The sequence below is a fragment of the Schistocerca serialis genome, chromosome 7, assembly GCF_023864345.2.
Source record: "Schistocerca serialis cubense isolate TAMUIC-IGC-003099 chromosome 7, iqSchSeri2.2, whole genome shotgun sequence".
Lineage (NCBI taxonomy): Eukaryota > Metazoa > Arthropoda > Insecta > Orthoptera > Acrididae > Schistocerca > Schistocerca serialis.
In genome coordinates, this window is record NC_064644.1 from 543,805,324 (window position 1) to 543,832,753 (window position 27,430).

The window sequence follows — 27,430 nt, forward strand, 5'->3', positions numbered from 1 at the left end:
CTAGAGGTCTGGCCGGGCGTCCCCCTGCCATTCCCAGGGTTCGATCCTCTGGGAGAACGCGTCCAGCGGGGATTCTGCGCATGCGCCGTACGCCACTCCGCAGTCGCCTCCGGAAGCCCCGAGCCGCTGCGCCGCCAGGTACTCCGCCAGCTCGCTGTCGCCGTCGTCATCCGCGTCTTCGGACGGACTGCAACAATCGAGCGAGCTTTCTCAGTGGGCAGCCACTGGTTCTAGCGCCTGCTACCTGACTTCCATTTCTTAGTTGACTCTTCCATGACAGCCTAGGGCCGGGGAACAAGAAGGTCACAGCACGGTAGGGGCAGTCGAATTGGGTAAAATTTCCCAAATTAGCGTAGGTTGGAGATACAGCGTCGTGGACTTACAGCCATAGGATGAAAGCCAATCAACAATAGGCGCGCGGAACTCTGTCCTGTCAAGCAAACGCCTCTGAGGACATATCCAACAAGGCAGGAGTTTTCGATCATTCTGTCGACGATTTTAACTTTGTAGCTACCTTTAGCGTCGCTGATTAAAATCTAGGCAGTAAACATCACAAACAATTCGGGTGCTAGCTAATCAGCCATAGACAGGAATTAAAACTTTGCCTATCTCGAACTGTTAAAACCTTAGTCTTCAGCTAATTTAATTACTAACTGTGCTCCTTAGTATAGCGGGCACTATCTAAGAGAAGTTAGTTTAAATGCACACACATTTAGGTATCCTCGTCGCTGAGTCATTCTCGAGTTCGTTGAGACGAGGCAAAACCACTTTCGTCTGGCCATAACAGTGCGTTCTTTGATTGCTCCGGAAGAAGGCTCGTCACACTAGAATACATGAAAGATTAATTCACTTTACTTTTGCCACACTTTTTCGCCACAGGGACAATGGATAATTTGCAACTGTCATGAACTAGCAAAGCATTACTTGATGCTCTAATTAACAAACAGTTCTCTTGACGTACAGCGTTCAGCATTTTCATGAACAGGCCCTTCATAAACTTTAACTCTTGTGGGTCCTATACTATGATGTCACGAACTCTGGTAGGGTTCTTCATAGGTCGACACTACGAGGGTTGGAACTTTAGTAGTGCTAACTATTTATTTACTGCTCGTACAAAATAGATACGTGTTTCAAAGTTTTACTAACCTTCAAAGTAGTCACCGGCATTCTGTATAACCTGTTGCCAGCGATGTAGAAGTCGTAGGGTACTCTTAGCAGTGCCAGTTGTGTTGACAGTTCAAACGGCGCGGCCTATTGCCCGACGAATTTGTAGCAGTTCTAAAGTGAATGCCGTGAAGTGTTTCCTTCAGTTTAGAGACTGAGTTGAACTTACGAGGGCTACGCCAGAATTGTCATGCAAAATGATGGTCAGGTTCTGCAGAAAGTGTCATCACTTCTGTCTCTAAGATGGTCGTAGGTTGTGTCCCAAAATTGAACAGTATAGAGACAGAAGTGATGACACTTTCTGCTGGACCAGACCATAATTTTTCAGGACAGTGCTCAAGGACGTACCGTGCAAGCTGTTACTGATTTGTTTTACTGATGGAGCTGTTCAGTGCTATACCACCTACTGCACTCCCCTGACTTAAGCCCTTGTAAGTTCAAATCGATTTCTAAACTGAAGGAAACACTTCACGGCATTCGCTTCAGAACTGCTATAAATTCGTCGGGCAATCGACCGCGCCGCTCGGACTGTCAACACAACTGGCACAGCTAAAAGTTTCCTACGACTTACACATCGCTGGCAACAGGTTATACACAATGCTGGTGACTACTTTGAAGGTTAGTAAAACTTTGAAACACGTATCTATTTTGTACGAGCTGTAAATAAATAGTTGCCACTATTAAAGTTCCAGCCCTCGTATATTGACCTCAGTGTGACGACGCTACTACGCTGAGAGGAAATGCGAGATGTTCAGGAGCGCCCCCAATACGTCGCTGGGGATTGTAGCGAGCCCTAACTAATGTCTGCGGCATCGATTCGCATTACCAACTTTGGTGTGACAAAGTGATCTCCGTATAGCAAAATGAGTTACGACCATAGCTAGAGTCCTGGATAACCTACAGTTAACTGGAAAATTTTGCTTACTCGACGTCCCTTACCCTGCTCTTACTCTAATTATAAAATTGTTTTTCTCTTCTCTGTATTTTTTCCTTTTGTCTAAAATGCTACGAAAAGTAATCAGATTATACATAACATTCGAAATTGTCCAACTTACATAATCTGAAAAGGTATTAAAGATAGCTGAAGGTGCCCAGATAATTACATTTTTGTTCGGGGAGAGGAGGAGGGGAGGAGGTGGGGAGAGGTCGGGGCACAGGGTGGGGGCGATGAAGGATGCCAAGAAAAATCCATAACTCGTTGAAAGCTGTACAGAAATTTACAATCAAAATATTTAGTCGACAACGCTTGATAATTAGCAATTGAATAACTACACTGGTATCCAAAATTAAAGCAACAAATGGAAATTTGGAAGGCTGCTTTATTTTGCCGCAAAACTGTTGATAGGTAAGTAGAAACAATGTCAAGATCACAGATCGTAAACAACTGCAACATGCATAACGGTAGACAGGAATGTTTTTCCTTCTTTTCCAGCTTAACGCATTTGTACACACATTCCGACAACTGGTTAATCTGCTCAGAATGGGATCTGACCACCCCTGGCAGCAATACGGGCCTGACGATGGCAGGATATATGTGAATGATGTCATCAGTCTCATGCTGAGGCAATTGTGCCCATTCTTCCTGCAAAGCTGCCCATAAGTCTTGGAGAGTGAATGGTGGATGCTGACGTGATGGAATTTGTCTCCCTAATGCATCTCAGACATGCTCTATGGGATTCAGATCAGGAGAGAGCAGGCCACACTATGCACGTAATATCTTCCATTTCCAAGAAAACATCGACCACCCATGCTCAATGAGGTCGAACATTATCGTCCATCAGTACGAAGTCTGGACACCGCAGCACCTCGCAACAACCACACATGACGTCCCAAGATCTCGTCACGAGACCTTACACCAGTTACACTTTGCCGATACACCCGTACAAGCTCGTAAAGAGTTGTTAAAGTGGTGCAGATAATCCACACCCTCCTCGACGTTAGTTTCTTTCCACAATACTTGGGTCCAGAAACGTGTTCCACGTTACCTCCAGATGGAGATCCGTCGAGAATCAGTCTCCAGACCAAACTGGGGCTCATCTGTGAAAAGAACGTTGTCTCACTGTTCGATCGTCGAGCTGGCATGTTGAGCACTCCATCCAAGACTTTACGTTCTGTGAAGACGCGTCAGAGGTGCACATACTGCAGATCTACAATAAAGGCCACTCTGGCGAAGCCTTCTGTGCACTGTTTGCCTCTATACAAAACAGCCAGAGGATGCTGCGAGGTCAGACGCCAGTTGCCGTACAGTACTAAGCCGGTACCGTAGTGCCCTTGCAGCGAGATAACGGTTCTCTCTTCCTGATGTCACACGTGATCTACTCTGCCCTGGTCTTTGGGATACAGTTTCGGTCTCTCTAACTTGTCGCCATATCCAAGGAACAGCTAAACGGTTCACTTAAAGCCATCGAGAAACATCAGTTTGCGACTGTCTGCTTCCATTCTTTCCATGGCCCTCCACAGCAGAGTCTGGTAGGCATCTTCTCTGTGCCATACTGCACCGTCTGTGATTGGGTGTATAGGGATTGTGGACGTGGAAATGTCAGGCAAAAACTATCCGTTTGATAGGTTCCCTGACGTCACTGTTGGCGTCGTTATCCGGTGACCGAGATGCCATCTTCCATTCAGAACACGACAGTACGGACATCTGTTGACAGTTGTTATGAGTATATCGTGAATTAGACACAAGACGGGGAAATAGCGATTTGTTTCATTTACTGTGGACACGAGTGTAGTACCATAGTTTATAAGATGCAAATAAAAAATCAAATTTATATTGTGACACATTTATTCAAATAAAGTACAAAAAAAGAACAAATGGTCTGTCTGACAAAAACTGACATTGAAATTTTTGGTGAATATTAGATGCTACACTAATTGATTAAAATGTTGATTATTGCATCGCTGCTTGCTAGAACAACGTTACAATAACAAATAAAAAGCACGAAATTCTTAACATTTTGTAGTTTTAATTCATACAGTTGTCCGGTTTTCGACTTCCTAGGCCACCGTCAATCTCTAACTATCGTCGTCAAAGATGATGCAGTACTCGTGCATAACAATGAAAAAGATTTTACAGGTGGTGAGTGAGGTGCAAATCAGAGTAAATGTCATCTTTGACAATCAGTAGTAACGTCATTGAAACTGTTAATGCTAAAGAGGAAATAAATGTAACATGTAACCATTATAAGACTAAACATCGAAAAAACAGTGTGTGTGTGTGTGTGTGTGTGTGTGTGTGTGTGTGTGTGCATGTGTGTATGTGTATATGTGTGTCCGAAAATGAAGCAGAAGAGTTGATAATGAGAACGTTCCTCGCACTGTCCTCTTCTGTTTCCTCCTTTTCAGAATATTTAAGTACGTTGCCAAGTTTTGAAATGTATGCAGATCCTACTGGATATTTGAGCAGTTCGTTTCAGATAGTATTTCAAGATATATAACTGCATCATCTTCAAAACATCTAACATTACTATTTATAATCAAGATAAGATGTTGCGTCCTCCATACCAAGAACTCCAGTCACAAGTTTTATTAACAAGCGTTGGTGTCGCGCTGAGTCAAGTACATTCTCGAAAGCACTATAAAGCGTGGTCAGAAGCAGTCTGAAAAGCTTGTAAGGATGTTGCAGCGAAGGTTGTAGTGCGACATATAAGGTAACAAAAATATTCCATACGTTGCGCCGTTTCTGAGTTACCTAGCACTGAAGTTAGCCAACCAGGTAGTTGCGCTAACAAATTCAAGCAATGCTCGTGCTAAAATGCGGTAATATCCAGACATGTGAGAGTCCGTTAGTTCCCACTTGTTGAAACGCTCATTACCTGTTACAATATGCTATTTTCGGAAGTCATCAACGCCAAAGAACTCGAAACGGCGCAACGTACTGAATTTTTTTCTTAATAATCATTTCTCATCGCAACCTCCCTTCCAACTCCCTTACTACACTACTGGCCATTAAAATTGCTACACCACGAAGATGACGTGCTACAGACGCAAAATGTAACCGAGAGGAAGAATATGCTGTGATATGCAAATGATTAGCTTTTCAGAGCATTCACACAAGGTTGGCGCCGGTGGCGACACCTACAACGTGCTGACATGAGGAAAGTTTCCAACCGATTTCTCATACGCAAACAGCAGTTGACCAGCGTTGCCTGGTGAAACGCTGTTGTGATGCCTCGTGTAAGGAAGAGAAATGAGTACCATCACGGTCCGACTTTCATAAAGGTCGGATTGTAGCCTATCGCGATTGCGTTTTATCATATCGCGACATTGCTGCTCGCGTCGGTCGAGATCCAATGACTGATAGCAGAATATGGAATCAGTGGGTTCAGGAGGGTAATACGGAACGCCGTGCTGGATCCCAACGGCCTCGTATCACTAGCAGTCGAGATGACAGGCATCTTTTCCGCATGGCTGTAACGGATCGTGCAGCCACGTCTCGATCCCTGAGTCAACAGATGGGGACGTTTTCAAGACAACACCCATCTGCGCGAACAGCTCGACGACGTTTGCAGCAGCATGGACTATCAGCTCGGAGGCCGTGGCTGCAGTTACCCTTGACGCTGCATCACAGACAGGAGCGCCAGCGATGGTGTACTCGACGACGAACCTGGCTGCACGAATGGCAAAACGTCATTTTTTCGGATGGATCCAGGTTCTGTTTACAGCATCATGATGGTCGCATCCGTGTTGGCGACATCGCGGTGAACGCACATTGGAAGCGTGTATTCGTCAGCGCCATAATGGCGTATCACCTGGCGTTATGGTATGGGGTGTTATTGGTTACACGTCTCGGTCACCTCTTGTTCGCATTGACGGCACTTTGAACAGTGGACGTTTCATTTCAGATGTGTTACGACCCGCGGCTCTACCTTTCATTCGATCCCTGCGAAACCCTACATTTAAGCTGGATAATGCACGACCGCATGTTGCAGGTCCTGTACGGGCCTTTCTGGATACGGAAAATGTTCGACTGCTGCCCTGGCTAGCGCATTCTCCAGATCAGATTGAAAACGTCTGGTCAATGGTGGCCGAGCAACTGGCTCGTCACAATACGCCAGTCACTACTGTTGATGAATTGTGGTATCGTGTTGAAGCTGCATGGGCAGCTGTACCTGAAAACGCCATTCAAACTCCGTTTGACTCTGTTGTGGGTTGGCAGGAGAGCCAACACCGGGGTAATAGAGGAAGCCGAAAGGCACGCGTTTTAGCTCACGCAGGCTGGCGTGAGGTCTGGAACAGGACAAGGAAATTAGACTTTAGAAAAACGGACGTAGCTGGTGGAATACCTAACTTTAATCCATTAAGATGAGCGTCGCTCTTGACTGTACATGATTCAGTATCAATAGTAACTGGTAATGGCGCCTTGCTAGATCGTAGCAAATGACGTAGCTGAAGGCTATGCTAACTATCGTCTCGGCAAATGAGAGCGTATTTTGTTAGTGAATCATCGCTAGCAAAGTCGGTTCTACAACTGGGGCGAGTGCTAGGAAGTCTCTCTAGACCTGCCGTGTGGCGGCGCTCGGTCTGCAATCACTGATAGTGGCGACACGCGGGTCTGACGTATACTACCGGACCGCGGCCGATTTAAAGGCTACTACCTAGCAAGTGTGGTGTCTGGCGGTGACACCACAGACTCAATGCCCAGGCGTATCAAGGCCGTTATTAGGGCCAGAGGTGGTTGTTCTGGGTACTGATTTCTCAGGATCTGTGCCCCCAAATTGCGTTAAAATGTAACCACATGTCAGTTCTAGTATAATATATTTGTCCAACTAATACCCGTTTATAATCTGCAGTTCTTCTTGGAGTAGCAATTTTAATGTCCAGTAGTATAAGTTTTCAGACTGTTTCTGACCATCCTCTCGTATAATGCACGCCTTTACTCAGCAGTGTTGAGTCTCTTTCAGTTGAGGGCGGTGGTTGCGCCGTGATGGATCACGATAGCTACGCAACGATTTCGTGGTTTAGTGGAGTCCACTGCACGCACTGCACGTCACGTCACAGCATCATAGAGCGTCAGGGGCGTTATATCTTTCTAGAGAGACGTCTTTAAAGAAATTTCTCGTCAAAATAAATCAACAAAGTTCGTGCGGTACTTCACAAGTAGTCTACGAATTTATGTTTGTTCACTGTTGGGCATTCGAGAAATGGCACGACAGCATAGACAGACTGTTCTTGCCTCTCGCTCCACTCTGGCCTTAGTTGAAATACGTGTAACAACTGTTGAGATGAACATTAAAACTGCACACCATATACACTTAAGAGCCAAAGAAACTGGTACACCTGCCTAATATAGTTTAGGCCCCCCGCGAGCACCTATAAGTGCGGCAGCACGACGTGGACTCGCAAATGCTTGAAGTAGTGCTGGAGGGAATTGACCCCGTAAGTCCTGCAGGGCTGTGCATAAAACCGTAGGAGTATGAGGGTGTGGAGATCTTTCTGAACAGCACGTCGCAAGGCATCCCAGATGTGCTCCATAACGTTCATATTTGGGGAGTTTGGTGGCCAGCGGAAATGTTTAAACTCAGAAGAGTGTTCCTGGAGACACTCTGTAGCAATTCCGGACGAATAGGGTGTCACATTGTCCTGCTGGAATTGCCCAAGTCCGTCGGAATGCACAATGGACTTGAATGGATACAGGTGATCGGACAGGATGGTTATGTATGTGTCACCTGCCAGAGTCGTATCTAGACGTATCAGGGATCCCGTATGACTCCAACTGCTCCACACCATTAGAGAGCCTCCACCAACTTACGCAGTCCTCTGATGACATACAGAGTCCATGGATTCATAAGGTTGTCCTCATAACCGTACCGGTCCATCCGCTTGATACGATTTGAAACGAGACTCGTCCGACCAGGCAACATGTTCCCAATCATCAACAGTCCAGTGTCGGTGCTGACGGGCCCAGGAGAGGCGCAAGCTTTGTGCCGAGCAGTCATCAAGGGTACACGTCTGGGCCTTCGGCACCGAATGCCCACATCGATGATGTTTCGTTGAATGGTTTGCATGCTGACACTTGTTGATGGCCCAGCATTGAAATTTGCGGCAATTTGCGGAAGGGTTGCGCTTCTGTCACGTTGGACGATTCTCTTCATTCGTCGTTAGTCCCGTTCTTACAGGATCTTTTTCTGGCCGCGGTGCTGTCGGAGATTTGACGTTTTACCGGATTCCTGATATTCACTCTACACTCGTGAAATGGTCTTATGGGGAAAATACCAACTTCTTCGCTGCCTCGGAGGTGCTGTGTCCCATCGCTCGTGCGCCGACTATAACACCAAGTTCAAACTCACTTAAATCTCGATAACCTGCCATTGTAGCAGCAGTAACCGATCTAACAACTGCACCAGACACTTGTCTTACGTAGGTGTTGCCGGCCACAGCGCCTTATTCTACTTGTATTTGAATATGCATGGCTATACCAGTTTCTTTGGCGCTTCAATGTATATGGCACACAACAAATTTGCAACTAGTACGAAGTGCACTACAACCTTGGACATGCAAATGATTAGCATCTCGGCCCAACTTCATTAACTAGGGTCGCCGGCTGTTATGGCCGAGCGGTTCTAGGCGCTTCAGTCTGGAACCGCGCGACCGCTACGGTCGCAGGTTCGAATCCTGCCCCGGGCATGGATGTGTGTGATGTCCTTAGGTTAGTTAGGTTTAAGTAGTTCTAAGTTCTAGAGGACTGATGACCTCAGAAGTTAAGTCCCATAGTGCTCAGAGCCATTTTTTTTCATTAACTAGGGAAACGTAAATCCACATTCATTCTGTATACAATGAAAGATAGCGCAGTGGTTTCTCCATTCGGAAATTGCAATTGAACAATTGTGATAAAATCCTGTAGTATCTCGTGTCAGATAGAAAACGGCTACCACCACCTGCTGTGGTTTGGCAGAAGCAGACGCGTGGCCAATAGAAACTATGGTTTATCGTCTATTAATATCTTGCTTGCGTTGAGTGGCATCTCACGACTGCCATGCAAATATATGGAATCGACGGCTACAGGTGAGCCGTACTGAACGCCATGAAGAGTCACTAGTTAATAATTAATGAGTTTTTCGCCGTGTTTGTTTGATTTATAACCGATCTGACTATATTGTGTACACAGTGTTTGCACGCTTAGCCCAGTAGCCTTGTTCAAAGCTTCGAGCATAGTCTGATATGTCCTCGCTTTCTGGACTCAATCATACTATTGAGTATTGTTTGTGGATAGGTCCTGCTTATGCACTACTGACCATTAAAATTACTACACCAAGAAGAAATGCAGATGATAAATGGGTATTCATTGGACAAATATATTATACTAGAACTGACATGTGATTACGTTTTCACGCAATTTGGGTGCACAGATCCTGAAAAATCAGTACCCAGAACAATCACCTCTGGCCTGCTTGAAACGAGGTAGCTTCGCGATAACAGATGGCGGCAGGAATAGCATCCGGCCATCCCCAACCACTAACATTGCCAAATCTGAAAATTAACCTGCCGATCCCTCTAAAGTACGGGATGAACGTCAGGAAAAAGAAGGGAGATGAGATGTTATGATAACGGTACAATCACAAGAGATACGTTCATAGGAATTTTCGACCTAGGAACAAAGTTCGACAGTGCAAAATGTAGCAATATGTTGGAAAAACAAGAGTCAGTAATAGAGAAAGACGGGAAATATACAACATGCATAAAAATAAGAAAAAACTGTAAGAATAAAAAACCATGAACGAAGTGCTCAGAATAACAAGGGTATAAGACAGGGATGCAACCTTTCTCTCCTACTGCTCAGTCCATGAAATGAAGAAGAAATGACGGAAATAAAGGTTTAGGAGTTGGACTAAAATTCAGGAGCCGGCCGAAGTGGCCGTGCGGTTAAAGGCGCTGCAGTCTGGAACCGCAAGACCGCTACGGTCGCAGGTTCGAATCCTGCCTCGGGCTTGGATGTTTGTGATGTCCTTAGGTTAGTTAGGTTTAACTAGTTCTAAGTTCTAGGGGACTAATGACCTCAGCATTTGAGTCCCATAGTGCTCAGAGCCATTTGAACCATTTAAAATTCAGGATGAAAGGGTATCAAAGACAAGATTCGCTGATGGCAGTACTACCTTCAGTGAAAGCGAGGAAATATTAAAAGACATACTTCGAATGAACACTTTACCCAGCTAAAAAAATGGGCTGATAGCATGGCGAAGAAAGACTAAAGTAAAGAGGAGTAGCAGAAATGAGATTTGTGGTAAAGTAAACACCAAAGCTTGTGACCATGAACTAGGCAAAATGAATGCATTCTGCTGTCTTGGAAGCAAAACAACCTATGATAGACGAAACAAGGAGGAGATACAAAGCAGAATGGTACAGGAAAATAGGACATCCTTGACCAAAAGAAGTCTGCTGGTATCAATCACTGGCCTTAATTTGAGGAAAAAAGTTCTGAGAATACTGTTCTGGAGCACAGTATTGCACGGTAGTGAACAATGGAATGTGAGGGAACCAAACACCAAGGCAATATAAGCGTTTGAGATGTGCTCCTGTAGAAGGATATTGAAAATGAACAGGTTCTCCGGAGAATCGGCAAGGATAGAAATATGTGCAAAATATGTGGCGAGAACAGCACATAAGAGCATGGCCTGAGACATCAGGGACTAACGTCCATGGTACTACAGGGAGCTGTAGAGCGTAAAACAATTTCTACAGGCAGAAACCGGAGTGTATTTATTTATTTATTTATTTATTTACACGTCTAGTTCCGCAGGACCAAATTGAGGAGCAAATTTCCAAGGTCATGGAACGTGTCAGTACATGAACTTACAACATAAAAGTAATAACAGATAAAATAAATGTTCATGAACCTGAAAAAAAGTCAGTCCATAAGTTTAAGTAAACGTTATCAGCAGTACAATAAGAATCAGCTTCATTTTTCAAGGAACTCCTCGACTGAACAAAGGAGTGACCCATGAGGAAACTCTTCAGTTTCGATTTGAAACGGCGTGGATTACTGCTAAGATTTTTGAATTCGAGTGGCAGCTTATTGAAAATGGATGCAGCGGTATACTGCACACCTTTTTGCACAAGAGTTAAGGTAGTCCGATCCAAATGGAGGTTTGATATCAGATGAGTATTAACCGAATGAAAGATGCTTATTCTTGGAAATAAACTAATTTGGTAACAAGAAACGACAATAAGGAATATACATATTGAGAGGCCACTGTCAAAATACCCAGACTCGTGAACAGAGGTCGACAAGAGGTTTGTGAACTAACACCACTTATTGCCCGAACCGCCAGTTTCTGAGCCAAAAGTATCCTTTTAGAATGGGAAGAGTTACCCCAAAACATAATACCATACGACATAAGTGAATGAAAATAAGCAAAGTAGACTAATTTACGTGTCGAAGTATCACTCACTTTTGATACCGTTCGAATAGTGAAAATGGCAGCATTAAGTCTTTGAACAAGATCCTGAACGCGGGCTTTCCACGACAGCTTACTATCTATCTGAACACCTAGAAATTTGAACTGTTCAGTTTCACTATTCATATGCCCATTCTGTGAGATTAAAACGTAAGGTTTTGTTGAATTGTGTGTTATAAATTGTAATAACTGAGTCTTACTGTGATTTAACGTTAGTTTATTTTCTACAAGCCATGAACTGAGGTCATTTAATGCACTACTTGAAACCGAGTCAATGGTGCACACAACATCCTTTACTACCAAGCTAGTTTCATCAGCAAACAGAAATATTTTAGAGTTACCCATAATACTAGAGGGCATGTCATTTATATAAATAAGGAACAGGGGCGGCCCCAACACTTATCCCTGGGACACCCCCCACTTGACAATACCCCATTCAGATCCCGCATCACAGCCGTTATCAACATCATGAGTAATGTCCTTTTGCTGCCTGTTGCTAAAGTAAGAGGTGAACCAATTGTGAGCTACTCCATATATTCCGTGATGATCCAACTTCTGGAGCAATATTGTGAGATCAACACAGTCAAATGCCTTTGTTAAAAAATACGCCAAGCGTTCGGAACTTTTTGTTTATCCCATCCAGTACCTCACAGAGAAAAGAGAATATAGCATTTTCAGTTGTCAGACGACTTCTAAAGCCGAACTGTACATTTGATAGCAAATCGTATGACGTAACATGATAAATTAACCTTACATACACAGCCTTTTCGATAACTTTTGCAAATACTGATTGCTTAGAAATAAGTCTAAAATTATCTCTATTATCCCTTTCTCCCTTTTTATAAAGCGGCTTTACTACTGAGTACTTCAATCGCTCAGGAAACTGACCATTCCTAAAGGAAAAATTACAAATATGGCTAAATACAGGGCTAACATGCGCAGCACAGTACTTTAATATTTTGCTAGACACTCCATCATAACCACGAGAGTCCTTGGTCTTCAGTAATTTAATTATAGACTCAATCTCCCTCTTGTCTGTATCACAGAGGAGTATTTCAGACGTTAATCTCGGAAAGGCATTTGCTAAGAAATTTATATGATTTCCTGTAGAAACTAAATTTTTATTTAATTTGCCAGCAATGCTCAGAAAATGATTGTTAAATACTGTACATATATCTGATTTATCAGTAACAGAAATATTATTACTGCGAACTGGCTTTATATCATCGACCTCGTGGTGCTGACCAGCAGCATATATTCTGCATTCAGGAAATATACCGTCAATTCACATTAATCCGTTCACTGCCTATGTTCCACATCAACATACAATAGCCACCCACAGATGGCCGCTGGCAGCACTAGCTATGGAGGGTACGTAAAGCCTCTAGGGGGACGTGGAAAACAGTGGTTTCACTGTCGTAAGACGGAAATGGAGCGATCCATCTGAAGACGAAACGCACATGATCAGTGGCTTTCGGGCCAAAGATGGATGCATTTACGAAACGTCTAAGTTTGTAAAGCGATTGCGTCCTCCGTGATTAAAGTGGCAAAATGGCGCTATCCAAAACCGGCACTGAGGCAACGGTGGTGCACCACGGGTCGTAGACAACACAGGCGACGACGGTTGCGGAGATGTGTACGGGCGAATAGACGCGCAACCGTTGAGCAATTCACTTCCCAGAAGGACCAAGAGGCTACCAGCAGTGTCTTCTCAACGACCATTCAGCGAATGTTACTATGGGCCTCCACAGCAAGTGCCTGGTTCATGCACCACATTGGTTGCTGTTCATCGGGATGTAGGGTGGGATCTGGACGCCAACAACACAACTGGTGGTCTTTTCAGGTGGATCACGTTTTATGGTCCATCAGACAGCGTGTACGGCGTGAATCGTCTCAAAGAAAATGTTGCAACAATTTTCGGGGCCGGCCGCGGTGGCCGAGCGGCTCTAGGCGCTTCAGACCGGAACCGCGCGACTGCTACGATCGCAGGTTCGAATCCTGCCGCGGGCATGAATGTTTGTGATGTCCTTAGGTTAGTTAGGTTTAAGTAGTTCTAAGTTCTAGGGGACTGATGACCTCAGATGTTAAGTTCCATAGTACTCAGAGCCATTTGAACAATTTTTTGAACAATTTTCGGGAGGGTCTACGGTCGAGGAGGGAGTGCTAGCATCTGGGTAGTGTTTTCGTAGCATCCCCTGCATGTTCTTGTCATTCTGGAAGGCAGAGTAGATCAACATAGGTATGCATCTATCTCTCGGGACTTTGTCCACCCTTGCATGTAGTTTGTTTTTCCTCGGCACTATGGCCTTTGCCATCAAGACAATACAACGTGTCACACAGCTCGTAGTGTGCGTACGTGGTTCGAATAGCACCAAGATGAGCTTATCGTATTCCCCTGGCCACGAAACCTCCAGATTTCTACACAATCTAGGATTTGTGAGACGTTTGCGCCATAGATCCTCAACCGAGAAACCTCCTGCAATTGGACACGGCATTCGAGTAGATATGACTATGTGACTGGACAGTAGAACAGAGGACGTTCGGCGCAAGTCCTGCCCTGAAATGAAGACGTTGGCACGGCAGAGGAATTCGTCGAGGGTCGCATAAAACCAGGCAAGAAACTGAGGACCCAAAAAATAAATCATACAAAATCTCTTGGTAAGTGTAAATAGGGACTGGGATGCAGGAAATATTGGAGTAGATGTTACATAGAAAATGCTGTGGGACATGTGGGACTTGTGTGAGATGCCAGATGGGCAAGAGAAGGGTAGTTTGAAGCGTTCGTTTGCGTTGCAGTAGGTCAAAATGTAAACCGTGTGACAACTCCGGTGCACTACAGGTGACATGTGCAGAACGGTAAGCTCGCCGCTGCTGTTCATTGTTTTGCGGCTGGGAAGCTGAAACGTGAGCACACTCTTCGCAGCTGCAGAGGGGGAGGGCGGGCACTTACGTGAGCAGCAGGGTGAGGAGTTCCTCGAGCAGGCCTGCGGCGTGCAGAGGCTCCGCGGCGGCGTGGCACACGGCCCGCAGCAGGCAGCGCGCGTCGCCCGCAGCTTCCTCCAGCCGCCGGTAGAGCGCGCGCGCGCCGCGCCGCCCGCCCCTCGCCACCAGCAGCGGCTCCAGCTGCGACGCGTTCACCGGCACGAAGAACTGCGCCTGCAGCGCGTAGCCCATGGACGCGCGCCGGTTCGGGATGTTCAGCGGGATGCCTATCCCCAAGGTGAACTGAAACAGCACACGACGCTTCGGAAATACGTTTATATTAATGGAATCTTCTCGGATTGTCAGCCGAGTCGTGGTGTCATGTCCTCGCAACATTTCGTCGAGCTTCCTCCTCGTCATCTTCAGACGAAACGTCCAGGTTCATGTCCAGTTCGTTCCTTTTACAGATGTGTTAACTCGTTCATTTGTGGGAACTAGTTCACCGATGACGGTTCCTTTTGGGGAACCGTTCATTTTTACTCGTTCACTGTGCCTGTTTTATCTAACTGTGTAAGTTACTTGAATTTCCATGAAAAATATCAAGAACGCACAAGTATTACCTCTGCATGATAAAGTCATTGATTGCCTTGTGTAGATAAGTTGTTCATATACATCTACATCTACATACATACTCCGCAATCCACCGTGCGGTGCGTGGCGGAGGGTACCTCGTACCACAACTAGCATCTTCTCTCCCTGTTCCACTCCCAAACAGAACGAGGGAAAAATGACTGCCTATATGCCTCTGTACGTACCCTAATCTCTCTTATCTTATCTTTGTGGTCTTTCCGCGAAATATATGTTGGCGGCAGTAAAATTGTACTGCAGTCAGCCTCAAATGCTGGTTCTCTAAATTTCCTCAGTAGCGATTCACGAAAATAACGCCTCCTTTCCTCTAGAGACTCCCACCCGAGATCCTGAAGCATTTCCGTAACACTCGCGTGATGATCAAACCTACCAGTAACAAATCTAGCAGCCCGCCTCTGAACTGCTCCCTCAATCCGACCTAGTAGGGATCCCAAACGCTCGAGCAGTACTCAAGAATAGGTCGTATTAGTGTTTTATAAACGGTCTCCTTTACACATGAACCACATCTTCCCAAAATTCTACCAATGAACCGAACACGACTATCCGACTTCCCGGGATTCTTTTTCCTATTCATCTGCATTAATTTACATTTATCTACATTTAGAGTTAGCTGCCATTCTTTACACCAATCACAAATCCTGTCCAAGTCATCTTGTATCCTCCTACAGTCACTCAACGACGACACCTTCCCGTACACCACAGCATCATCAGCAAACAGCCGCACATTGCTATCCACCCTATTCAAAAGATCATTTATGTAGATAGAAAACAACAGCGGACATACCACACTTCCCTGGGGCACTCCAGATGATACCCTCACCCCTGATGAACACTCACCATGTAGGACAACGTACTGGTTTCTATTACTTAAGAAGTCTTCGAGCCACTCACATATTTGGGAACCAATCCCATATGCTCGTACCTTAGTTAGGAGTCTGCAGTGGGGCACCGAGTCAAACGCTTTCCGGAAGTCTAGGAATATGGCATCCGTCTGATACCCTTCATCCATGGTTCGCAAGATATCAAGTGAAAAAAGGGCGAGTTGCGTTTCGCAGGAGCGATTCTTTCTAAAGCCGTGCTGATGCATGGACAGCAACTTATCTGCCTCAAGGAAATTCATTATATTCGAACTGAAAATATGCTCGAGAATCCTGTTGTTCGATTTTCTTAGCTTAATGCGTCCTTAGAAAGTATCAGATTAGTCAGCTGATGTGGCGGGCCAGTGACCGAAAGCCATATAGAGATCAGAGCAGGCTGAACGAAAGTACAGATTATCGAATCTGTTTACGACTCACCGTGGACCACCACAGAAGCCATTCATTTTCGATGGAAGCTCGCAGTCGTACAAGTACAGTGTCTTCGTTTTCCGTTCCTCTTCATAAAATAATATATACTCGAGTCTACTTTTAGTGGCAAGAAATAAGTGAAATAAACTGTCACCTTTCAGTCCAACATTAATAGCTTTCTTTTGCAATGCAGAGATGTATAAATCAGCTACACATCGAAGTGCCATACTATCTTTGTGGGAGGCGAAGAGTTTTGGAAAAGTCACAAGGTCCGATACAGGAGCAGAAAAAGTGGGTACCAAAATCAAAAGCGTTTTATCAGCAAAGGAGGCAAATACTAAAATATATACTGAGATCGTCGAAACCTCCTAAGTAAAAGGAAGAAGACTCTTTTTTTTCTTTTCAAAATGTTCACAACATAGCACACATCATTGCATTGAAGATCGTCGAATTAGATAACCTATTTTTTATAAGTCACCGGGTGAAAGGCGCGCCAGGGTTTATGCATGGAATCGATCATCAGTTATTTGAGAAAGAAAACTTCTAAGCGAGTACAAGCAACCATTGTCAGACGAGAGTGAAACGATTATTAAATTCAGCAATTCATTAAATACTTATTAATGTACTCCAAATATAAATCTTACACACGGATGGATTTGAAAATAAAAGAAAACTAAAGTTCACTACTACCTGAATGCTGATGATTTTCCGCATATTTCGGTCGTTTAACTTACTATGGAAAAGGGCACGAAAAAGTTGTCCATGAAACTACCATTGAATGGGGTTTAAGTTAAACCATTAGTTTCTTTCATAACAGCATAAAACACGATCACTTTTAGTGGTGCATTTTGACTAAAAACGTTTTGGAAAAAGAAAGCAGAAAATCACGAACTGAACATCTAGCCACAAGGACTGCGGAGAGAATAGCGAAGGTCGTCCTAAGCATGCTAATACAGTCCAAGGAGCGATCTCAGTCAACAAACGTAACTACAGGCAAGTCTGTCAATGGTGCATAGCGAAGCCGTTAGAGAATACAGAGAACTGCGAGACAAGTACAGGGCAGCGGTATTTTCTGACTGTCACGTCGGCAGACGGGCCTACGTGATATGCGGGTGGCGGCAGCAGCATGGTCTTCTGCATGAGCGGGCTGGCATCATGGTATGAAACCCGAGTATCTCTGACTTTTCCTCCATATTGGTACTACGTTTGGGCAGGGAATCCGGATAACTACCGGATGCTAAATCGGTGGAGGCAAAATGAGTGACTACAATCTCTGCTCGCACCACCCAGAAGATCATTCAGATTCATGGAAGGTAATGACAGCGGCCATGATAAAAAGGCCCCAATGGCGCCCAGCACCAGCCATGTCACTGCTGTGCGGGAAGGGGAAATCGCCAGTCTGGGCACCCCACTTCTAACCATATTAGACAGGGTCGCGCGCTTGATCGATAATGTGTCCCAGCAGATGTCGCCAGTAGTGAAGGCACATGTGGAAACCCCCAAGTCGCTAGCTGCACAGCAGCCTGCGACTGAACCTTATGCTCAATAGCACCGTAACAGGTCATCCTCGTCGATCACTGACCACTACCGTGCCGTTAACTCAATACGGTAAGAAGTAACCACGAAAAGGGAAACTAGATCGTAATTTTAAAAGACGTCTGCACCGTAACACCGTTAGAATGGGAGGCAAATCATCTCTGGTGCTAATACAGCGCTTAGTAAAGATATAGAAGCCTCCTATGAGAAGATTCCACAGTGTAGAACACCCATGTCCATCGCCGGCCATCCAGATTTAGGTTTTCAGTGATTTCCCTAAATCGCTCCAGGCAAATGCAGGAACGGTTCCTTTGAAAGGGCACGGCCGCTTACGTTCCCCTTCCTTGTTGCTATTCAAACTTGTGCTCCGTCTCTAATGATCTCGATGTCGACGCGTTGTTAAACCCAATCTTCTTCCTTCCTTCCTTCCTTCCTTCCTTCCTTCCTTCCTTCCTTCCTTCGCTGATGTAATTTCCGTCAGCCTCCCATCCCAGGCCATGAATTCATCTCTGCCTTCCAACCCTAACCTGCGCTAACCATTGGGAATGAAGACTCTAAACCACCTCTTCCTTCAACAACTGGCGTTCCACTCATTTCGTAACACTCACACTACGATCGGCCGAAAAAAATCTAATTTTTTTTAGTCGTAAAACTGCGTAAGAATTCAAAACAAGGAGATGAAAAAAGTAAACGAAATGTAATCAAATCAATTCATATCTTCTGGTCACGCATCAGCGCGAAAGTTTGCGTAAATTAGCAAAAATTCGCAGTGTTACGACAATTTTAACACTTTTTAACTCGCCACCATCCAAATGTAATAGCTGAAATTGTTATGTATTAGAACCATACAAAATATTGTTAAAGTATTATCTGAATTCGTCAACATCATTAGATAGCTGATTAATTATAGTTAAAGATCAAAAATATTACAGCTTACACTTTTTTTCGTTGACAAAGTTGAAATATTTCAAAAGAAAGTATTAGTGAAACGCAGTAGTGTTATTAATAATAAAAAAAAATTTTATCGCTTTAGCCAGCCGGGATGGCCGAACGGCTCTAAGCGCTACAGTCTGGAACCGCGCGACCACTATGGTCGCAGGTTCGAATCCTGCCTCGGGAATGGATGTGTGCGATGTCCTTAGGTTAGTTAGGTTTAAGTAGTTCTAAGTTCTAGGGGACTGATGACTCAGAAGTTAAGTCCCATAGTGCTCTGAGCCATTTGAACCATTTTTTTTTTTTTTTGTTATTGTTTTAAATTATGAAAAACTGATTTTTTTGTAACTGAAAGCCAAACAAAATAACGTAGAATGTCTCCTTTTATTACTTATCCTCACCTGGAGGCACATGTAGATAAGATTCCTTGTTAAAGTTAGGCATGGCCGATACTGCTAGCAGCGTTGTTCCAAAGGCTCAGTTCCGCAAACCTTTTCTGAAATTTCCGTTATGAATTGCGCACTTTGTTCAGCCATACTGTACGCGAACTGGAAACATCAAGAATGAGATTTTCACTCTGCAGCTGAGTGTGCGCTGATATGAAACTTCCTGGCAGATTAAAACTGTGTGCCGGACCGAGACTCGCAGGAGAGCTTCTGTAAAGTTTGGAAGGTAGGAGACGAGGTACTGGCAGAAGTAAAGCTGTGAGGACGGGGCGTGAGTCGCGCTTGGGTGGCTCAGTTGGTAGAGCACTTGCCCGCGAAAGGCAAAGGTCCTGAGTTCGAGTCTCGGTCCGGCACACAGTTTTAATCTGCCAAGAAGTTGGAAACATCAAGATTGTCTCATGCCAATAGTGACTGAGCAACATATGTGATTTAATCTCATCGTCACTGATTCCTCTCAACAATGGTTGAGAATATACACCATAGTCCATCCAGTTTTGGCGGCATGAACGTTCTGATAATTTCCCTCTCTCCATCTAACTGTGCAAGCTCTATAATGCGGCTTGTTTTATCTCGTGCCACGACCATGAGTAACATCGAATGTTCTGAGTGGGCAAAGAAAACCTGTCGCAATCGATCACGGAGACGGTAATACCGAGTAAATCTTCTGTCAGATATCGTGAACATTATATCGATTGAAACACAAGCTTTGGGCTGTCTGTAAAGTGTTCACGTTTTTAGGAAAGCAAAGTCCGATTGGTCGCGAAAACGAAAACACAATCAGAATCAAAACTGTTTTATTTGCAACTTTAGTTACACCTCTCAGCTGCTTCTCTGCATAGTCGCCACTCCGACTGAGACATTTGTCAAGCACGTATCAACTTCCCAATACCTTCGTCATAGTGGACAGCAGCCTCTGCTTTCTGCCACTGCTCTACGATAATCTGCATCTTGTTGTCTGTGCCAAACTGCTGTCTTCATAGCGGTTCATGTGAACCGAGGTGAAAATCAATCAGAGCCAAGTCCGGGCTGTATTAAATGCTCACTTTGCGCTTAGCACAGAAAAGAGCGAGGTGACGCGATCGACGGGCATAGGCCTACTGGAGGCAGTGTCCAGCACATCCGTGCAACGCTTCATCGGATTTCATGGTGGTTTTCACTTCGCTACGGAATAGACCCTACTTTTCGAATAGCCCTCGTACTACACGATACTGGCATTGTATGATTACAGGATAAATTCAACTATTATTGAAGTTGCGACGTGGGGTTTTCTTCACAAAGTATGATGGGTGAGTTGTGTTTGCTGTTGTCAACCACCTGGAGAATGATGTCAAAAAGCAACGTATATTTTTCCTTGAACTGATCAATTTTTCCATTCAAATAATCTTTATTTTTAGTTTGTTGGTGTGATTTATGCCTGTAATATTTATCACGCAACGCATTTACATGCTGTACGATTCTCTAGTCTCAAAGAATGAGTGCTCTCTGGAAAAAAAAATCTGTTATTCTTTTAGTTATTGCACTGGCAGCTTTTATAAAACTGGCGCTCTTATAATAAGCGGCAGCCAAATGGAAATGAAACAGATGGAGAAAAGTAAGTACACTGTTTATTATTTCAAAATCAATCTCTGAAACTGATAACACTTTTATCCCATTGTGAGACAAGACGGTCAGTGCCTTCATTGGAAAGTGTTTGATGTTGCATACGTAACCACGATCGTACCCAGATGTGCACCTCTTCGTCCGAAGGAAATCGACAGCAAAGAATATCTCTCTTCTGGGTTCCAACGATATGGAAATCGTATGAGATCGGGACTGTATGGAGGATGTGTAAGTATTCCTGCAAAGTAGTCAAACAACCTTGGCATGTGAGCCCTCCCACTTCATCAATACAGTCCCGATATCTACCCATGTGATTTCCATGTCGTTGGAGCCCTGAAGAAACACATTTGGGGCCGTTGATTTGCTTCGGACACAGAGGTACAATCAGTCTTCGGTAGGTAACGGCAAGGATTTTTTCCTGACCGTCTTGCCTCATAGTGGGATAAATTTATTAACAGTTACGGCGATTACTTATGATGTAATAACAATTTACTTACTTTTTTCATTTGTCTCGTTATCATTTGACTGCCCCTTATACTAGCTTCCAACTCCAAGTTATATTTCTTCCATGAATGTGTAGGATCACCTCTTGATAAGTAGGAAGCTCCTTTGTTGAAAAATCTCTAGGTATACTAAAATATAAAGCAACCAGATAGCTGTCTTGTAATTCTTAGATACACGCATAGTTCAACACTACAACGTCACAAAGTAACACAAAAATTATAACAACTTTATAATGAACGTTAGTTTTCATGTCAGCTGGAAGAGTGTTTAAAACAGACATGAGGAACAAGTGTCAACTAACAAAGATTGCGAGGAGCGAAGGTGAGAGAAGCTAGTTGGTGACCGCCGGCTTCCTTGATCTAATGACAGTGAGCACGTGTGCGAGATTCGGTTTAGGATTTTTGCGGTATTTTGTTAAACGTGACAGCTGATTTAAATCATTATTTTTGCAATTCTTTTTACCTCTTCGAATAATAATAGACTAGAGGTATTACATTTCACTTGTAAAGGTACTGATATAAATCCTATCCGTGACGGATCGGATGTATCCTTACGCATCTTTGTTCCAGCGAGGTAACGTCGCTGACGGGGAAGTACCATTGTACGGACAACGGCGGTTTCGGCGCCAGTCCGGATTGAGTAGCCGTGTGGAGCAGATTGCTTACGCGGAGAGCTTTTAAAAGCTAGGAAAAGTTTCATAATTGGCAGAATTAATTTATTTAATTACTCAGGAAATGACATTTAATTCAACTTCGACCATAAAGAAATTGTGGTAAGGAGTATGGGACCAAACTACTGAGGTCATCGGTCCCTAGGCTTACACACTACTTAATCTAACTTAAACTTAACTTAACGCTAAGGACAACACATACACCCATGCCCGAGGAAGGACTCGAACCTCCACCGGAGGGGGGCGGCGGGGGGGGGGGGGGGGTTGGAGCCGCGCGAACCGTGACAGGACGCCCCTGATCGCACGGCTACCCGGTGCGGCCCCTCGTAAAGTATCGAACAGCAGTGGCAGACTCAGACCAAGTGATATCTAGTGAACGGTTCTGGCTGTAGAACGAGTGAGAACAGATACGTAGGGACATATTACTTGTGACTGAAGTATAGCAAATCGTGTATCAAATCAGCGTTAACATCATTTGACGTATTATTTTAATGCTAATGTTTTGGTAGAATTTATGAACAATCTTGTAGAAGAGATGGATAGGACACGTACCAATAGGCGCAAGGACAGAAACTTTCTTGATGTGTCACGTGTACGTTGGTGATGAGTTCGTCCTTGCTTGTTGTCAGACACGATCTCTCAGATGCCTGTGGATTTCAGACGGCCAATTACTACAAATGCTTTTAATTTAAAATGATGAGCGACTTACACACTTCGGGAAGTTAAATAATACAGCCGGCCGTTGTGGCTGAGCGGTTCTAGGCGCTTCAGTCTGGAACCGCGTGACCGTTACGGTCGCAGGCTCGAATCCTGCCAGGTGCATGGATGTGTGTGATGTCCTTAGGTTAGTTAGGTTTAAGTAGTTCTAAGTTCTAGAGGACTGATGACCTCAGATGTTAAGTCCCATAGTCCTCAGAACCATTTGAACCATAAATAATATAGATGTCTATCTAAGAAAAACTGTATTTTTTTTTAATTTCCGCAAACTTAGAGCGCATGCACGGCCAGAAGATAGCAATCGATTTTTATTGATTTATTTGCTTATTTATTGCTTCCGTTGTCTTCCCAGCTCGCCTTTTTTTCTCAGTACTACGATTTGAAAAAGAGAGGTTCGAATTTTCTCGGCCCACCCTGACCTATATCTCACCTATCAGTTACTTCTCGCATAGACCCCTCCAATACTTCTCACAACATAATACCTGATCACTGCTACATCACACCACCCGGATCACTGCTGACAGCAGCCTACACAGACCGTCCTTATAGTGAAAAGAATATACACTACTGGCCATTATACCTCCAACACCAAGAAGAAATGCAGATGATAAACGGGTAATGATTGGACAAATATGTTATACTAGAACAGACATGTGATTGCATTTTCACGCAATTTGGGTGCATAGATACTGAGAAATCAGTAACTAGAACAACCACCTCTGGCCGAAATAACGGCCTTGATACCCCTGGACATTGAATCAAACAAAGCTTGGATGGCGTGTACAGGTACAGCTGCCCATGCAGCTTCAACACGATACCACAGTTCATCAAGAGTAGTGACTGGCGTATTGTGACGAGCCAGTTGCTCGGCTACCATTGACCAGACGTTTTCAGTTGCTGAGGGATCTGGAGAATGTGCTGGCCAGGGCAGCAGTCGAACATTATCTGTAACCAGAAAGGCCCGTACAGGACCTGCAACGCGCGGGCGTGCATTATCCTATTGAAATGTTGGGTTTTGCAGGGATCAAACGAAGGGTAGAGCCACGGGTCGTAACACATCTGAAATGTAACATCTACTGTTCAAAGTGCCGTCAATGCGAACAAGAGGTGACCGAGACATGTAACCAATGGCACCACATACCATCACGCCGGGTGATACGCCAGTATGCTGATGACGAATACACGCTTCCAACGTGCGTTCACCGCGATGTCGCCAAACACGGATGCGACCATCATGATGCTGTAAACAGAACCTGGATTCATCGGAAAAAATGACGTTTTGGCATTCGTGCACCCAGGTTCGTCGTTGAGTACAGCATCGCAGGCGCTCCTGTCTGTGATGCAGCGTCAAGGGTAACGGCAGCCACGGCCTCCGAGCTGATAGTCCATGCTGCTGCAAACGTCGTCGAACTGTTCGCGCAGATGGGCATTGTCTTGAAAACGTCCCCATCTGTTGACTCAGGGATCGAGACGTGGCTGCACGATCCGTTACAGCCATGCGGATAAGATGCCTGTCATCTCGACTGCTAGTGATACGAGGCCGTTGGGATCCAGCACGGCGTTGTAAAGGTACTGATATAAATCCTATCCGTGACGGATCGGATGTATCCTTACGCATCTTTGTTCCAGCGAGGTACCGTCGCTGACGGGGAAGTACCATTGTACGGACAACGGCGGTTTCGGCGCCAGTCCGGATTGAGTAGCCGTGTGGAGCAGATTGCTTACGCGGAGAGCTTTTAAAAGCTAGGAAAAGTTTCATAATTGGCAGAATTAATTTATTTAATTACCCTCCTGAACCCACCGATTCCATATTCTGCTAACAGTCATTGGATCTCGACCAACGCGATCAGCAATGTCGCGATACGATACACCGCAATCGCAATAGGCTACAATCCGACCTTTACAAAGTCGCAAACGTGATGGTACGCATTTCTCCTCCTTACACGAGGCATCACAACAACGTTTCACCAGGCAACGCCGGTCAACTGCTGTTTGCGTATGAGAAATCGGTTGGAAACTTTCCTCATGTCAGCACGTTATAGGTGTCGCCACCGGCGACAACCTTATGTCTCTGAAAAGTTAATCATTTGCATATCAAAGCATCTTCTTCCTGTCGGTTAAATTTCGCGTCTGTAGCACGTCATCTTCGTGGTGAAGCAAATTTCATGGCCAGTAGTGTACATCATCTTGTCCTAAAGATCATCACTTATTTTAACGTCTACAGTTATGTGATACCAAGTTTTAAAATCACTGAATCAAAAGGCCGAACGGCGGTCCACTGGCGTCCCATCCCCACAAAGGGAAGGTGAATAACCGTCAGACAAGCACCTGCAGCACGCCGTTGTTGCCGAAGACGAGCGCCCTGCGGTGCCGGTCGTGGTCGTGGGCAGCCCTGGGCGCCGCCAGACACGCCAGCAGCAGCAGCAGCAGCAGCAGCATGCCAGCAGGCCGCAGCATAGTCACGACTGCTGGAGGGAGGACAGACAAGCGCAGGCCCCGCTATACCGCTGCCAACACGGCCGGCGGTACCGCTACCGCCGCCACGAATGGGACCACCCAACTGCTAGCCGCCCAAACGGAGCAGTGATCCGTGCCGTTAAGACGACGACGACGACGGCAAAACAAGTTAGCGGACAGGACGTGTGCGCCCAGCCTAAACCGTACTGCGGACTCAAATCGACCCTCGACACCTGGCATTCGCGGGCCGTGCGCTATTGATTTCCCTGTCCGAGATGCTCCACAGACACACACGAAGCCACTAGCTCCACTTTGTACTTTCTTATGTTCTTTGTCGGTCTGTAATGGGTGTTCGCAATTGGTAGTATCCTTCCAATTGAACACTCATATCGATACGTATTACAGAGCTGGATCTATGTATGTATGTGTGTATGCTCATATCTCCTCCTAAACTACTGCACCGATTTCAAACAAACATGGTGCACGTATCGTGTCACGCAACAATCGCTATAGGGACAAGAACCACCTATCTACACTAAAGACCTTGCTAAAGACGCGAAGTTTAACCGACAAGAAGAAGATGCTGTGACATGCAAATGATTAGCTTTTCAGAGCATTCACACAAGGTTGGCTCCGGTGGCGACACCTACAACATGCTGACATGAGGAAAGTTTCCAACCGATTTCTCATACACAAACAGCAGTTCACCGGCGTTGCCTGGTGAAACGTTGATGTGGTGCCTCGTGTAAGGAGGAGAAACGCGTACCATCACGTTTGCGACTTTGATAAAGGTCGGATTGTAGCCTATTGCGATTGCGGTGTATCGTATCGCGACATTGCTGCTCGCGTTGGTCGAGATCCAATGACTGTTAGCAGAATATGGAATCGGTGGGTTCAGGAGGGTAATACGGAACGCCGTGCTGGATCCCAACGGCCTCGTATCACTAGCAGTCGAGATGATAGGCATCTTATCCGCATGGCTGTAACGGATCGTCCAGCCACGTCTCGATCGCTGAGTGAACAGATGGGACGTTTGCAAGACAACAACCATCTGCGCAAACAGTTCGACGACGTTTGCAGCAGCATGGACTATCAGCTCGGAGAACATGGCTGCAGTTACCCTTGACGCTGCATCACACACAGAAGCGCCTGCGATGCTGTACTCAACGACGAACCTGGGTGCACGAATGGCAAAACGTCATTTTTTCGGATGAATCCAGGTTCTGTTTACAGCATCGTCGTGGTCACATCCGTGTTTGGCGACATCGCGGTGAACGCACATTGGAAGCGTCTATTCGTCATCGCCATACCGGCGTATCACCCGGTGTGATGGTGTGTGGTGCCATTGGTTACACGTCTCGGTCACCTCTTGTTCGCATTCACGGCACTTTGAACAGTGGACGTTATATTTCAGATGTGTTACGACCCGCCGGCCGGAGTGGCCGTGCGGTTCTAGGCGCTACAGTCTGGAGCCGAGCGACCGCTACGGTCACAGGTTCGAATCCTGCCTCGGGCATGGATGTGTGTGTTGTCCTTAGGTTAGTTAGGTTTAATTAGTTCTAAGTTCTAGGTGACTGATGACCTCAGAAGTTAAGTCGCATAGTGCTCAGAGCCATTTTGTTACGACCCGTGGCTCTACCCTTCATTCGATCCCTGCGAAACCCAACATTTCAACAAGATAATGCACGAGCGCATGTTGCAGGTCCTGTACGGGCCTTTTTGGATACAGAAAATCTTCGACTGCTGCCCTGGCCGGTACATTCTCCAGATCTCTCTCACCAATTGAAAACGTCTGGTCAATGGTGGCCGAGCAACTGGCTCGTCACAATACGCCAGTCACTACTCTTGATGAAGTGTGTAATCGTGTTGAAGCAGCATGGGCAGCTGTACCTGTTCACGCCATCAAAGCTCTGTTTGACTCAATGTCCAGGGGTATCAAGGCCGTTATTACGGCCAGAGGTGATTGTTCTGGGTACTGATTTCTCAGGATCTATGCACCCAAATTGCGTGAAAATGTAATCACATGTCAGTTCTAGTATAATATATTTGTCCAATGAATACCCGTTCATCGCCTGCATTTCTTCTTGGTGTAACAATTTTAATGGACAGTAGTATATGTATGTATGTGTGTATGCTGATATCTCCTCCTAAGCT

At 45.2% G+C, this 27,430-nt stretch overlaps 1 protein-coding gene across 1 annotated transcript; it reads right to left on the bottom strand.

The window, feature by feature from the left end:
* On the bottom strand, positions 1-25,276 carry LOC126413233 (uncharacterized). Its single transcript, XM_050083131.1, has 3 exons — positions 25,148-25,276; positions 14,509-14,783; positions 1-187 (listed from the first exon to the last, which is right to left on the bottom strand). The coding sequence occupies exons 1-3, from the start codon at positions 25,274-25,276 to the stop codon at positions 1-3; spliced, it is 591 nt and encodes a 196-aa protein (XP_049939088.1).
* Positions 25,277-27,430: the final 2,154 nt, after the last annotated feature.

What these genes read in the sequence shown, in the direction of transcription:
- LOC126413233 (XM_050083131.1), bottom strand. Translation starts at nt 25,276, where the DNA reads ATGCTGCGGCCTGCTGGCATGCTGCTGCTGCTGCTGCTGCTGCTGGCG. An exon ending in GCAACAACGGCGTGCTGCAG is followed by an intron (nt 14,784 to 25,147) that starts GTGCTTGTCTGA and finishes GTGCTGTTTCAG; the next exon opens with TTCACCTTGGGGATAGGCAT. An exon ending in CTCCTCACCCTGCTGCTCAC is followed by an intron (nt 188 to 14,508) that starts GTAAGTGCCCGC and finishes CGATTGTTGCAG; the next exon opens with TCCGTCCGAAGACGCGGATG.